The 14,100-nt window shown below is 39.0% G+C and overlaps 1 protein-coding gene across 1 annotated transcript in view; it reads left to right on the forward strand.

Annotated features, from left to right (window-relative positions):
- Mdh1 (malate dehydrogenase 1) overlaps positions 1 to 11,631 on the forward strand; it is a 16,537-nt gene extending 4,906 nt beyond the window's left edge. The window contains exons 2-9 of the mRNA XM_028778576.1: positions 2,266 to 2,364; positions 3,056 to 3,152; positions 4,618 to 4,793; positions 5,833 to 5,955; positions 8,965 to 9,141; positions 9,567 to 9,680; positions 10,357 to 10,446; positions 11,312 to 11,631. Coding sequence (XP_028634409.1) covers positions 2,266 to 2,364; positions 3,056 to 3,152; positions 4,618 to 4,793; positions 5,833 to 5,955; positions 8,965 to 9,141; positions 9,567 to 9,680; positions 10,357 to 10,446; positions 11,312 to 11,437 — 1,002 coding nt within the window. The 3' untranslated portion in view covers positions 11,438 to 11,631. The remainder of the gene's footprint in view (positions 1 to 2,265; positions 2,365 to 3,055; positions 3,153 to 4,617; positions 4,794 to 5,832; positions 5,956 to 8,964; positions 9,142 to 9,566; positions 9,681 to 10,356; positions 10,447 to 11,311) is intronic.
- Positions 11,632 to 14,100: the final 2,469 nt, after the last annotated feature.

A 14,100-nucleotide genomic window follows, 5' to 3' on the forward strand; every position in this document is an offset into this window, starting at 1 on the left:
AGTCAAAGGAAAATTGCTCTGAAAACATTACACTCCAGCTTGAGTGACAGATGTGTAAATATGTAACTGCTGGTATTAAAGGTCTGTACCACCACTACCTGGCTAAACACCTTCACTTTTAAAAAGCACATTCAATTTGCTTCCAGTTGTGTACATTTCAGTCTTTATGGAAGCAGCTATTTCTTAAGCAAGTATTTGAGTTCCAGCTGTGCACCTCTTTTTATCTATCTGGTGGGATGTAACAGTGACTAGAATCTAGAAGATAGTGAAACAGGCAAAGCCCAGAGAAGAGGGGAACAGCCTCTCCCTTCTCACTTAACTTCAAAAGGAAAGCTGACAAAATGAAATACATATACAGGATTAAAGATTGATCTGTTCCTGATGATATCTCAGAACATATGTCTTATACAGCTATGTACAGCAGAAAATAACCATGTAGAATAGTGTGTTATATTCATACATATAGTTTATTTTGGACATAGATACATGTTTTATTATGTTCATATTAATATAGATTTTACTAAAGTTGGCTTATTTAGGTATTAAATTTGATGTATCTAGAGATAAAGAAAAACAGGAGAGAAATCCAGGAATCAAGAGGAATTTCTCCATAGAGTTCTGAGGTTTTAGCTTTTGGTTATATTTTTCTACTATCCTGGTTATGTTTTTGAGGAAGAAATCCAAGTAAAATCTGCTATGATCAGATTTTATAACAATACTTATTTAGTGAATTTTCTGTTTCAACCTCTGGGCACCGTGCTTCTGGATACTGTCAGTTCCAGGCTGTCTGTCTTTCCATCTCAGAGGAATGAGTCACTAGGAGAGGTGGTTATAAATAAAAAGAAATCAAATATTTCTACCTCAGTTCATTTACTGGACCATTTCTTCACGCAAAGAGGGACTGGGGTAGCCCCGAGTCCTGCCAGTTCTCAGCACTGTCAAAGAAGGGAACAATTTATCTTAGTTCTTTTTTTTTTTTTTTAATTCTCTGGGTTTAGTTTAATTTTTTTCCATTACTCAGTGCTCAGCTTGAATACAGTTGTTATTTTTATCTATGTATCTTATTTAATTTAGTCTCTTAGCCTGTACAGCTGCTTCTTTCTGTTATATAACTATTGTATTTTTTCCCCCTGTAGTTTCTCTTCCTTCTTAAAAAATAAATTTTCCCTAGGAATAAGACTGTCAGCTATTGCCATTGTGATTTAGTATGATATCCAATACTAAAATTTATTATATTTCAGAATTAATCATTTTCTCACTTTTTTTTCTCCTTAAAAAAACACCTAAAGACTTGGACAGCAAGGTGGCTCGGTGGGTAAAAGGAGCTTGCTGCCAAGTCTGACAGCGTGAATTCAATCCCTAAGACCCACAGAATGGAAGAAAAAACAACTCCCATACGTTGCAGCAAGCCGTGTCACATGCCCCACACCATACACCTTAAATAAATACAATTTTAAAAATAAAGGCTTGAAGCTGGAGAGATGGCTCAGCGGTTAAGAGCACTGACTGCTCTTCCAGAGGACCTGAGTTCAATTCCTAGCAACCACATGGTGACTCATGACCATATAAAATGGGATCTGATGCTCTCTTCTGGTGTGTCTGAAGACAGCGACAGTGTACTCCCATACATAAGATAAATAAATAAATCTTTTTTAAAAATAAAGGCTTAACCCTGAGGATAGCAATGTACACCTTCAATGTAGGCACTCAGTGGGCAGAGGCAGGTGGATCTCTGAGTTTAAGTGCAGGATTGTTTTTGCTCTTGGGCAGTTAACTCAAAGCAGGTTTGTTTTATTCAACTTTTTTGGCTAACAGTAAAGGGAAAATGTTAGTCACTGCTACTCCTCTGCCTGGTGTTGGGGACTAGTGAGGAGGTGGGTCAGGGATTTGCATGATAGGGATCGCCAAGGCTCTTCCAGCCTACCAGCTTTATATCACCACATAAAATAGGTAAGACATTGTGGCCTACTTTTTTGACAAAATGTCCCCCAAAGATGGACATGGTTACATGCGTAAATCCAGTTCTGCACTTTTTAGTTCTGCTCCCGTTGAGTAAGAGTTAAAGAACGCTTCATAAGCATGCCGCCAAAGGACACATTTCATAAGTTGCTTAGTTCATTTGTACATGCTGTCTTTACTAAAAACAAGCCTGTTCATTTTCTGAGTGAGTCAAGAAGGGACTTTATGGTGTCATGTTCACTTTTAAAGCACGCATTGCCTTATTAAGGTAACACGTTAATAAACTGTGGGTCTTTTTCATTACAGTCTGAACCAATCAGAGTCCTTGTGACTGGAGCAGCCGGTCAGATTGCATATTCACTATTGTACAGTATTGGAAATGGATCTGTCTTTGGGAAAGACCAGGTAGGGGCATGTCTGTAAGTAAACCTTGGCACTATAGTAGAAAAATGTTCTTAATAAGGTTCTGTGTTTAGCTGCAATGGTGAAGGAATAGACAGCCCCAGAAATGTAATGAGTCCTTTGCTATAAGTTAGACACTAGTAAGATGGTTATAGGCTACCCTGTGAGCACTGAAAATCACCTGGAATCGGAGCTCTTCCACCTGGTGTATTTCTGTAGCTTAGTGTGACTGACCAGCAGGCAACATTCAATGTGTCACTCACTGCTGAGAGTAACTCCTGAGGAGGGGCCTGCAAGAAAGTTGTAGAATCTGTCCTTCCTTTCTAATCATCGTGTTTTGAGCCTAAATAATCAGATGTGAAATTTACACCTCAGGAAACAGGCACCCCTAATTCCAACAAGTCTGATACGTAAACTAAAATCCTTTCTTAAAGTCTTTTTAATTTTTTCTCTCGACCTACAGATAATTGAATTTTCCCTTCATGTCAGATATCATAGTTGTCTATAGTTAGCTATTTATAAAAAGAAATCATTTCTGCAGCTACTAAGCAAGCTATAGCATCTCCCTTCCATAATTACTGGGAACTAAATATATATAAACAAAAACAGGGTGGGACTTGGTGTGAGAGAGAATGCTGTAACTGCACCAACCTCCGCCGTAACCACACCGCCCGCTGTCCTTGCTCTTTGGCAGCCCATCATTCTTGTGCTGTTGGACATCACCCCCATGATGGGTGTTCTGGACGGTGTCCTGATGGAACTGCAAGACTGTGCCCTTCCCCTTCTGCAGGGTGAGTTGGAAAATCAAAGAAAACAGATGATATAGCACTTCGTATCTTAACCAAAGGTGGATTTTTTTTTTAAGATTTTTATTAAAGATATTGTCAGCTAGAAATTGTTTCACAAAAGTGTTTTGTTGTTGTTGTTTAAACTACATTACTTTTTAAAAACACAAATACCAAGAAAAAATAAGTATAAAAGCAAGAAGCAATCAGTGGCAAGTCAGGCTTGTTTTCCCTCATGACTACATATAATTTATAATACTCATTAAATATAATATGCTCAAGGATTTTATATCCAGGTTGTTTGCATTGTGCTGCTATTTGAAGTCTATTTAGAAGTAATAGTAACAGAAAATTTTCCATTCCAAAGGATGTTCTGCAGGCTGCGCGCTGCTCTGGGTGTTAGTTGGTTCCTTGTGTATTTCCCCTTTCATTTGCCAAGCACTGGTTTGAGATGGATAAAGTGTCCTTAAACTGCCCAGCTTAAGGGAAAACATGAACTCTGTGTCTAGTCAAGCAGTTCCTAGAAGAGTGATTCTCCAGATCATTTGTTGGGTGGCTCCAAACTTTAGAGTCTACGCACCTGTCTGTGCCAGCCTTTCTGTGGCTTCTTTTCCTTACAGCCCTTTCCAAGTCAGCCCCTCTGTTGCATTTTCTATTTACATTCATTTTTATGCTGAGTCCTTCTGTCACTAATGGCCCAATGGTCCCTCAGACTGCTATAAATGCGACAGGGAAGGGAAGGCTCGACAGGAAAGGAAGATAGATACTTTTTTTTTTCTTTCGTTCCTCCGTTTGGGGTCTCAGCAACCTGTCTGACATGAGTTTACTAGCCTAACACTTTACAGATGGAAATGCTGACTCTCAGCTATGGCCTTTATCATACACTCAAAGGAAAACAATTTGCATGTTCCTTGATCAAAAAACAAGTTATATGTTTATCAGATTGACACTGAATTCTAGTTGAACTCTGGACCAACCTCCCTATCTTATCATAGTGGCACTAATTTACTTATGCCTTAGTTTCTTCATCTGTGAAATATGAAGATTACATTTGATAGAATACAGTCCTTAGCATTATCCCTATTAGAATATGCCCTGGTAAACACTATTTTTTCAGTTTGTGATTGTATCTTAAACCTTGGAGTAATTACAATCTTAAGGTTAGGTGAGTCAGTTTTTCTTTTGAATTATTGGTGGTTTACTATATATGTAACCACATATATATATATTTTTTTGTGTATATATATATATATATATATATACACAAAATAATTACTGACTTTCTGCTATGTTCTTAGGGGTCATTAGGCAAGTGTATTATCTTTTTTTTTTAGGCCTCTGAAAAGTGCATTAATGTAAACTATGAAAGTAAACTTTTAGCAGTTCGAAAGAATAAGGAGATTCAGTATGAAAGGGGAAACTTCAACTTGGGCATTTAAGTAGCTCTATGTGTTGTTTGCCATGTCCACAGATGTCATTGCAACAGACAAAGAAGAGATTGCCTTCAAAGACCTGGATGTGGCTGTCCTTGTGGGCTCCATGCCAAGAAGAGAAGGCATGGAGAGGAAGGACCTACTGAAAGCCAATGTGAAAATCTTCAAATCCCAGGGTGCAGCCTTGGAGAAATACGCCAAGAAATCAGTTAAGGTAACTCATAGCATATTTTATGAGGTTGGTTTCTTACTTGTATTTCAAACTTCTGCTTTTGATGTTTAAACACCAGAACTGCTTGTATTAGTTTCTGGTTCTATACAAAGGTCAGCGAGCACGGACAGACATGGAGGGAAGAAGACACCGTTCTTGTGCTGCTTGCTCTGGGTACTTGTGGAGACCTTCAGAGTCATCTGTGTTCTGGAAGGTGGCTGCTGAGTGCTTGTTGTCAGTCACTGCAGATGCACCTCTGCGTGTTCATGGAATTGTTACAGCCGTCTCATGACTTCCTCTTCTGTTTCTGTAGCTATTTATATTCATTCCAAGTTTGTCGCAATGTCCCAAAGCCATTCTTCACAAGTGACCTGTTTATAATACTTCATTGTTGCCTATATTTTTGCTTACTATAGATTTCATTTTGAATAGTTTTCTCTGTAATCATTAACAAGGAACAAGAATGAATAGGAACACACAGGTCTCTTGGTAAAAGATTACAGAGGTACTCAGACGTAAAATTCAGACTGCCTGGTCTTGTGGTTCTATTTACTTGGTAATTCTACCTCTGCAAAAAAGGGGTGGAGGGGGAGGCTTTTGCTGAGGAAAATACTCACAGACTGGGATACTCAGAGGCAAAAAAAGATGTATGTATATATGTTTGATTGACTAGATGTAGAGGAGTTGTGAAGATAATCTGTATTTTACCAAATAGCCTAGGTAATTCTTAGGATTCAGTTTTAGAAACACTTAATTCACAAAAACAAGTTGGTTTCCTAAAACAGGAAACTTTTATCAATGACTTAACTCCAAGATGAAGCTTTAGATTTCTTGCTTGTGTGCATGCATGTGTGTGTGTGTCACAAATAGATGATCTGTCCCCATAGTAAAATATAAAGACGTGTCCCCCTTAGGTCCTAGATATTGCCAGCTGGAAACTGACTTGTATCATAGGAACCTGATACAGAGGCCCTGTGAGGAGTGTTTTAGTCCAGTTGTATGACCGGTGTCAATGTGTGCTCTGTGCCTCCCACCCACCTAGGTCATTGTTGTGGGAAACCCAGCCAATACAAACTGCCTGACAGCCTCCAAGTCGGCGCCGTCCATCCCCAAGGAGAACTTCAGTTGCCTGACTCGCTTGGACCACAACCGAGCGAAGTCTCAAGTAAGATAAACGACTTTTAAATTTTAAAAATTTCAGCTTTGAAACTTTTTTCTTTTACTTTTAAAATAATTAAATTTTGGTTTGTGCATTTGTTGGTTTTGTTGAAACCAACAAAAAAGGGGGGGAGGGGATCTTAACTTTTTTAGGAGTTAAGGAGCTGGCCTTCCTCCTTAGTTTTATCTTCAACTAACCAATTGTGAAACAATTGTAATATATATATCCAATTATAACTCAGTACAGTTGCCAATGTTGTCTTGCTTTAGTAGTTAAAAGTTAGTTACAAATGAAATAACACACGACATATAATCTAGCTTAATCACATCATAGGTTGTAGAACAAAAACAAAAGACTTGAGTGGTGTATGTTTATACTTCATTTTTCTCTGCAGCAAATTTTGTTTTTAATGTTCAGTTTTAATCTTTTAAAATGTTTTGTGTAATTATTAAAGTCATATAAATCCTTATTTCTTGGAGGCTTAGATTTAGATGTCAAAGGACCCAGTGGCTCAGAGATTAGCAGTAGCTTTTCACGCTGTTGGGAGCCAAGCTACTCATCCAGGCTAGCTTCTGTAGCTCTCTGTCCTTAAGTCAGATGAAGTCGGCGTTCTGGAGGACAGCGCTCTTCCCTTCTCTCTAGCACTGTTTTGTCCACTCTGCTTCAGCCACAGGTCATTGCTTCTGTATAGTTCTGTGGACTTGTACTATTTATCATGTGAGCTTTACGAAAACAATTCCTTAAGCAGAAAAAGATATGTGTTTAAAGTTTAAAAAAAAAAAAAAAACACTGCCTTACACTGAGAGTTGATTCTTTCAGTTCTGGAATATCCAATAAGAGAGAAAATAATTTACGTCTGTTAAGTTTCCCTCAAATTTGGTGCTTTATATGGGTTTTAATTCTCATGGTGACTGGATGAGGTATTTATTGTGCTTGTTTTACAGATAAGAAACATGAGACTTTAAGTGATCAGGGAACCTGCCTAAAGTCATAAAGTACTAATGCTGGAACCTACTAGATTCACAGAATATAAACTAAACCCTTCTGTGTGTCCTATACAGTAGTAGCAAGTAAGCTAAATACATTTTACTAGCTCTTAGCATGGTGCTATTACATAATAAAACATAGGAAAGATTCGCTGCTATTATCACTGTTTTTATTATTAAGAGAGATATAGCCTAAAGTTGAAAGAGCCATACTGTAAATATCTTCTTCAACACTCCAGTTAACTTACACAGTTATTAGATAATCTGTGAGATGCTTTGGGCTACAGGTAGTAGTAGTCACATGGTGGCTGGAAAGGGAGGGATTTGACTGGGAGCCAGGCTAGGCCTGAGGGCAGTGTAGGCGCAGAGAACTTGACTGCAGTTGTGGGTGTGGGCTGATGAGATGACACTGGCAAACTGCTCCATGATCTTCTTGAAGCCTTGGTAGCAGTAGCAGTTGGACAGTTCTGCTTCCCAAATCTCACAAAGTGGCACTTTGTCCTAATGCTTGAAATTGAAAGTTGTTTCCCTTGTGGGGGCAAAAGTCATGAATGAACCAAGAGCGAAGTTTTCCTGGTGCACAGTCTGTTCCTCACAGGCTTGGCTAGGCAGTCTCAGTATTTCAGTATGTCAATCTGGCAGAGTAAGAGCTGTCAAGAGTTTTTGAAGAAGCAGTTCTTCCTCTTATAGAAGTTGTTACCCAAATGAGAAGTAATTAAACCCAAAATAAAATTTTCTTACAGGAATCATGACAAGTCCTCCATGATTTGTTCAAAAATTTAAAAACTTTAGTTACCAGTGACTGCTTTATCACCTACTGAACTCTGTATGTGAAACCCAATGCTAGATGTATGCATGCATAAGATATATGTACATACAAGATGGTCTGACAGAGCTACTGCTGGTAGGGAGGGGAAATTAGGGCTGGAGAATTAGTCAAAAATTTAATAGATCTGTTTGACAAACTTGAAAGTTTGCCTAAGGAAGCAAGAAATGTTACCCTTTATATGTATTAACTTCACCCTGATTCTGACATGACTTACAATCAGAAGCAGCATCTGCTAGGCACAGAATACCTGTGCTTTGTTAGCGCAAGAGATCAAAGGAATAAGAGACCATAGGTGACATAAACAAAGGAGAGGAAGCTAAGGAGCCTGCAGTGAGCAGACCTAGAGACCTAGGCAGTCATCTTCACTATTTTTGAGGAGTTAAAGCTGATATTCAAGAGGTCAAGAGTTCTTAAGTCCTTACTACACTCTGGTTTTTACCCAAAGTATAAATATTAGTATAAATATTCATAAATGTTAAATATCTTGTTATGAAAGACTATGTGAGCAGATTTTGTATAGCCATAGGCTAATGCAAGTGTTCTGAGTGTGTTTAAAGCATGCTGAGTTCATTATGATCTGTGTCTTAAATACATTTCAGCTTAAAATATTTTCAGTTTCTGCTAAGTTTATCAAAATGACCATTCTGTCATAAGTTACATCACAAGACTTCTTATTTTAGTCCACAAATCTATAAAATAGGGGCAGCAACAGTTTGATAATGTGAGTCTCTCCTAATAACAACATCTCTAATTATAATTGAAAATTAATTTGTGTATTGCACATAACAAAAATAACACCAGATTAGGATAAATATACCTAAAGTATCTGACCACAATGATAAGGTGGCATCCCATGTGAGAGGAACAAAACAAGGCTCATATATATGTATTAGAAATCTGTTCACCTACTGGTTACCGTTTTACACTGGTAAACTGACTGTGCTAATAATCTAACCATAAATTATAGGATGTTCTTAGATACTCTACACTGCAAGGTTTCAAGTTCATAGTTGTTGACACCATTAAGTGTTTTAGGATATTGCTGAACAATAGAATTTGCTCCTTTCAAGTCCATGTAGCTTGTATTTGCTTAATGTTTCAGAAGCTCTTTACCTTTACTTAAGGGCGTCTTTCAAACAAGTCACAATCTGGAATAAAAATCAGTTGCCTCACTGATGTGTTTGTTTTAAATTGAACTAGATTGCTCTTAAACTCGGTGTAACCTCTGATGATGTAAAGAATGTCATTATCTGGGGAAATCATTCATCAACCCAGTATCCAGATGTCAATCATGCCAAGGTGAAATTGCAAGGAAAGGAAGTCGGTGTGTATGAAGCCCTAAAAGACGACAGCTGGCTGAAGGGAGAGTTCATCACGGTAAGAAGATTGTGAGCCCTCTGAGCAGTCAGCCAGAGACCAGCACAGCACACTGCTGAGCTGAATGTCTGCCAGGACAGCTGCTGCTTCACTATAATATATTCTTTTGGAGTGTGCAAAAAGATGGTTATCGTTGTCTGATGCGACCTGATTTATGACAGTTGAGATTCTCCAAGTCAGAAAAACAGACCCGTCCACTTCTGTTTATACCAAAATCTGCTTCTCTGTATTTAGTGTCACATGTTCTATAGGAATTTCTACCTTTACAAAATGGTGCTTCTAACTGAAGTAGGATAGTAAGATTAACGTTGGAGGGAACTCTTTAAGCCATGCTTGCAGTGGTCTTTCCCCGCAGGGTAAATGTAGAACTGATGAGGATTGTGCTGGCATGCTCAGGTAACACTGTCTCTCTGTGCCCCACCCAGACTGTGCAACAGCGTGGTGCTGCCGTCATCAAAGCTCGGAAGCTGTCCAGTGCAATGTCTGCTGCAAAAGCCATCTCAGACCACATCAGAGACATCTGGTTTGGAACCCCAGAGGTGAGGGTTCTCATTTATACAGCCATTCTTCCAGTTTTGTCTTTGGATGCTAGAATGTAAAAAGAGCAGTTAGGCCAGTTGGGTTCATTTCCTAGTCCACATGCCTGCTAGCCAAGAAGCCCCCAAATGTTGCTTAACCTTTCTAAGCTGTGCTGTCAACTGTTCCATGATATTTATCACACAGGATTTTAGGAGTTAAATGTAGTTATATATGATAAGCCATTCTTTTTTAAACCTGTATTGAGCCATTGTATTCTCAACTATGAAGCAAGGACGGTGTTGGGGCCACAGAGATGGCTCAGCAGTTAAGATTGGTTGCTTCTCTTGCAGAAGAGCCAAGTTCGTTCTAAGCATCCATGTCAAGCAGCTCACAACCACCTATAACTACAGAGCTAAGAGACCTGTACACACATGTGCATGCACAGATAGATATAAACACAAAAATTAAAAAATTGTTTAATCTTTTAAAAAAATGAATGTGAAGCTGTGACCTCCTTTACATATGACCTGATGTGTACACTGATGAGGTGATGTCTGTGAACCAGTGTGGTCACTGGCCCCTCACACACACAGTCGGTATGCAGGGAGTCAAGGGAGTCGTGTTTCCATTGTAGTAGGTTGTTAGTTGGTTGTGTAAACCAATCCCTGTAAGCTACGATAATGTAAACTTTTTCAGGGAGAGTTCGTTTCGATGGGCGTTATCTCTGATGGCAACTCCTATGGTGTCCCCGATGACCTGCTCTACTCGTTCCCTGTCGTGATCAAGGTGGGGTGACATGGAAGAGGAATGCACACACACATGTGTGGATATGTATAGCATATATGCATAGATATTCCTTCCTAATGCCAAGTCTTTAATTCAGTACTAAAACTGATCTGAAAGCACTATTTAACTCTTACTACTAGATACTTTGTTATTACAGTAACTGTATTGTACCCATAAATAGAATTTTATTTTCTCACAAACCCATAGTACTCGGCATTATTCTTTGTTATAACCATGGTTAATTTATAACTTTCTATGGATTTCTTTGAAAACTCAGTGCATTTCAGACTCGAGTGTCATGATTCTCATCACTTTGGGACTGACCTGAGGGAATGAAGAAGTCGTAGGCATGTTCAGAAAGCTGGGACAGGGTGGGACAGGCGCTCTGATAAAGTTGTACCAGCAGTATCCTAGAAACTCCGAGCTGAACAGGAGGCAGATGACTAACGTAGTCTCTGAAGGGGCAGTCATGCAAGAGGAGAAGCTGTGAGTGATCTGGCTGACACTATCTGCACTGTCAGTATCACTACCAGGACTAAGGAAGCTTTGCCATCCCCATGTGTCCGTGACATGGGGGTCTCATGTTATACATATTTGTTCATACAGGGCATACTTGCTCCCCACATTGAAGTACTTCTAGTTTGTATATTAATAATTTGAGTCCTAGGCCTCTGGAAGAGCTCTTCCCTAATATGCAAGAGACCCTGGCTGGGTTTCATCCTGAGTATGATTTTAAAAAGTGGACTCCAGTTTAGAGTCAGGCTTTAAAACAGGTGTGCTTTGAGTTACCATTTTAAGCTAGGCTGTCCCCTGCTGAAATGTCACTGTCACTTCAGCTGAAGCTCTTGCCATTGTTCTCTGACAGAATAAGACCTGGAAGTTTGTTGAAGGCCTCCCCATCAATGACTTCTCCCGTGAGAAGATGGACCTGACTGCAAAGGAGCTGACCGAGGAAAAGGAAACAGCTTTTGAGTTTCTCTCCTCTGCATGACTAGACAGTGGTGTTGACGTCAGCAGACATCTCAAGGCTGAGGAATCAAAATGTCGTCTTTGAGCCTAGTACCAAACAGTAATAATGCTACATTCAAATTGTGAACAGCTAAATATTTTAAATAGTATGTGCTTTGTGATTTGTGAAAGTCTATCATGTTGTTAGTGCTGCAATCTAAATAAAAGTATATTCAAGTTAAAGTCTCAGCCCCTATTTCTAGCTTATATTTAGTATCTTCAGAAAAATCAGTTTGCCCAATAGATTATAATTTTACTTTTTTTAATTGAGTACAAGAAGTAAAGATTATGAAGTAAAGCATTAGTCTCTAACCTAGACAAGGAAGCCCAATCAGTCTATTTCAGAGGGATCCCATTACTCAAATGAGTTATTTGTATTTTAAATCCTTAAAGTTTGGTTCATGTTTTGCTCATAATTTGATTTTAAAATTAGCTGTAAGAAGGTTGCAGATAATCTGTCTTCCTTATATTCTATAGCAGAATAATAGAATCATTAATATTTGATAGCTAATAATACCACACTATTAATGTGAGCTAAGATTATTAGAAACATAATACTGTTTTTGAGGCAGTCTGTTTTCCATGAGAACACATGCATTGTCTTTTCGTCTTTGTGCTTTTAGTGCATTACTCAATGCAATAAATAGTACCATAATCTCAAGGCTTGTTGTAATACCCTTTGTGGATATTCAAATACTTGTTGGTTAGATTTGCTATTTACCTGTATTGGTAAATATTATCTATATTGGAGCTCGCACAGTGTTTGCCTATACCTCACAAAGCCCTGTGTTCAATTCTCAACACCACCCAGAACTAAGCATAGTGGTGCATGCCTGTAGTCCCAGCACACAGGAGGGTCAAAAGCCAGAGTTATTCCAGGCTACATAGTCCATGGCCAGTATGGGATGTGTGAAACCTTGTCTTCAAAAATTGTTTTTCTTAATAATGAAATGACCTATTTTGCCAGCTCTCATAGGATCTGGAAAAGAAAAAAGCAAGGGTTTAAAACTACTGTTAGAAGAAATAAAAGACTACTTTTAGAACTTCTATTAGAAGCATAAAACCAAAATTGTATATGAGTTAATAAAATTTTGCATGAATTATGAATGTGTGCCAGATAAGTTATTCTCAATCCACAGCACATCCTTCCTTGCTCCTGTAACAGGAACTCAGACTCTGCATGCCATATTTCTTTCATATTTCATTTCCCAGCTGTCTTTGTTTTGAAAACACAAAGTGTCACTAGAGGTGTGGGAAGTGCAGTGTCAGAAACAGATGAACACTGTTGGTCTTTCCTTGGGGTCACATTTATTGAAGAATAATAAATTGAGAAAGCATGGCAGTTTCATTGACAGCAATTTGCACAAATACCCCAGCTATCCTGGATCCATTACCCTTTGAAAACAGAGATCGTTCTCAGAAATCAAATGTAAAAGACTGAAGAAATCATCCCACCCTTACCTCAAACTGTCTGTGGTAGCGTTAAGGAAGCCGTCTATGCTGCAGATAACAGCTCTATACTTGGTTTCCCCATTCTTTTTGTCATGTTTGCTATCCGAAACTAAATCACATGGTATAAAACTCCCAGCTCTGAAAATTTACAGAAGCCAGGTTTGTTCATGGGATTTCTCTGAAGACTGACTCCCCCACATCACTTGGCATTTCTTTCATGGCTATCTATCTCTGCCTTCCTATGCTGACTCTTGGTGAATGAAGTGCCTCTCCAGGTTTTAAAGCGTAGCCTTTCTCTTTAAGGCTCGGTCGCTGGTTTTGACACATTGTTTCTTTTTGATTGCTTTCCCAGCTGAAGGTCAGATCATGGTCTTAAAGTCTTGTCTTCTAAAAAAAAAAAAAAAAAAACTCACTTCTGAAGGGTAATTATGAATCTTCCCCATTCAGAAACAAGCCAATGCTATTTATTTTATTGAACATTCTCACATCATACATTAACTATTACGCAGTAAATATATCTCTATATTGAACAGAGATATTGCAGAATGGCTTTAAATAAAGGCAAAGAAGGTCCAAAAAGCCAAAGTTAAGACAATGAAGAAAGTGGAGCATGAAAAAAGCTACAGCAGCAGCAGCGAGTCAGGCCACAGGAGAGCACAGGTTTGAAAGCAAAGCTGAGTCCAGCTGCAAAGGCAAAAGAACAGGAGTGGGTCCAGATGAAGGGACGGGCAGACAGACGGACACCAGGTCCAGATAAGCAAACAGGACAGCAGTCAGCAATTTAGCACACTGTTTCAACAGCAGGGATGGAGACAACCTGAAGCCCCCAGAACAGTTCTCTGCCTATCTGTCAAGTGACAGAACAGAGCTATCACCACAGTGATATAGGTGTTTGGCTCTTTATGAGGCTCAGGTGAGAGTTGCTCCATTTCCTTAGTCTGGCATGGTTAATAAAGTTCTTGGTCACGGATTCCTGGTAACAGTTTTAACACCCCCATGTGCCCTCAGAAGCCTCCATTCACTCCAATAAATGCATAGGCTGAACTCCTTTCCCAGGAATGGCATTCATCAGTCTGCCATGTGTGTGGTTCAGGATAGTTGATGGCCGTTCATGTGTCCACCCAACTGCAGTTATCTTCCATCTTCAAAATGGTGTCAAAAGCACTTGTAAAATGGAGTCTCCTGGGGCAATGC

Source organism: Grammomys surdaster, unplaced genomic scaffold, assembly GCF_004785775.1.
Source record: "Grammomys surdaster isolate TR1022 unplaced genomic scaffold, NIH_TR_1.0 67, whole genome shotgun sequence".
NCBI classification, from domain to species: domain Eukaryota; kingdom Metazoa; phylum Chordata; class Mammalia; order Rodentia; family Muridae; genus Grammomys; species Grammomys surdaster.